The 1,429-nt window shown below is 39.4% G+C and overlaps 1 protein-coding gene across 1 annotated transcript in view; it reads left to right on the top strand.

The window, feature by feature from the left end:
* The window catches only part of LOC122547238 (5'-AMP-activated protein kinase catalytic subunit alpha-2-like), a 5,185-nt gene extending 4,705 nt beyond the window's left edge, over positions 1-480 (top strand). Inside the window, exon 2 of the mRNA XM_043685877.1 lies at positions 316-480. Coding sequence (XP_043541812.1) covers positions 316-461 — 146 coding nt within the window. The 3' untranslated portion in view covers positions 462-480. The remainder of the gene's footprint in view (positions 1-315) is intronic.
* Positions 481-1,429: the final 949 nt, after the last annotated feature.

Genomic DNA, 1,429 nt, shown 5'->3' with positions numbered 1-1,429 from the left:
ATACTCTCCACTTTTCTTACTCCCACCTGTCTCCTTTCCCCCGCACCCCCGTCTCATTCCCTCATTTCTGAAGAACGGCTTATGCCCAAAATGTCGATTCCCCTCTGCCTTGGATGCTGCCCGACCTGCTGCGTTTTTCCAGCAACACATTTTTTAGCTATTGTCGGAGAGCCAACCCTTTTTCAAAGCTCTCTTAACTTTGTTCCTTTGCTTCTATTTGATAAGTGTAACTTTACTGTTCATTTACTATGTCAGTTATCTTTCCTCAGAATGAGTGATTCAGAAGTTAAATACTGATTTTTGTTTCTTCTTCAGTGGGAGAACATCAGCTAACTGGACATAAGGTTGCAGTTAAAATCCTGAACAGACAGAAGATTCGTAATTTAGATGTGGTTGGAAAAATCAAACGGGAAATTCAAAACTTGAAACTCTTCCGTCATCCCCACATTATCAAACTGTGAGTTATATTAATTGTGTTATGTGCTGCTAATTAATTAGATCAAACACCATCTGGAATGTTGTCCACTTCTGGGTACCATACTTCAGTAGCAACACATTCTTGGGGATGTGGTTAGTATTGTGCAAATTGACCAGGGTTCAAAATACCAAATTATGAATCCAGGTTGTGTAAATTTGGTGCATATTTAAAGGTGTTTGAAAATTATAGTATGATGCACCTTGAAGTATTTAAAACTTTCTTTGGTGGGAGATCAAGGAAATGCAGTTTAAAATTTGAATTGTGTGATGTTTCCTGGGGCTTGCTCATTTAGATTAAATTTTTTTCTATCATTCGGAAGTCCAAAATGTGCTGCATTTGTTCTGTTAAATGTTTGGATTATCTGTGTTTTTTGTAATGTTATTGCTTTTGGCATTTTAGTCTATTTCGTACTGTAATGTAATCTGTAAAGTTAGATATGCTCCCTATGCCCAATTTTAACTAAGAGGAAGGAAACATTAAACAAAAATCTATCCAAAAATGTTATTTTTATCCCAGCTTTCCTTCCTGCCTCTCATTTGCCTTCACATGCCACGATTCGGTGCCCAATAACATTCTCAAGTTTAGAAAGGAATCTGATGCAGCTGCATGAAATAGCTTCTAAAAGTCCACTATTCTTCTATCTATTTCTACCATTTTTGTTTCTTTGTTCAAAGTCTGTGAGAAGATTTGTAGTTCGGGTGCTCGTTGTTGTGGTTAGATTAGATTACTTACAGTGTGGAAACAGGCCCTTCGGCCCAACAAGTCCACACCGACCCGCCGAAGCGCACCCACCCAGACTCATTCCCCTACATTTACCCCTGCACCTAACACTACAGGCAATTTAGCGTGGAATTTGTGTTGCAGACGTTTTGTCCCCTGTCTAGGTGACGTCCTCAGTGCTTGGGACCCTTCTGTGAAGCGCTTCTGTGATGTTTTCTCCGGCATTTATAG

The sequence above is a fragment of the Chiloscyllium plagiosum genome, unplaced genomic scaffold (assembly GCF_004010195.1).
Source record: "Chiloscyllium plagiosum isolate BGI_BamShark_2017 unplaced genomic scaffold, ASM401019v2 scaf_4162, whole genome shotgun sequence".
Classification (NCBI taxonomy): domain Eukaryota; kingdom Metazoa; phylum Chordata; class Chondrichthyes; order Orectolobiformes; family Hemiscylliidae; genus Chiloscyllium; species Chiloscyllium plagiosum.
This window is presented reverse-complemented; position numbering and strand designations above follow the sequence as displayed.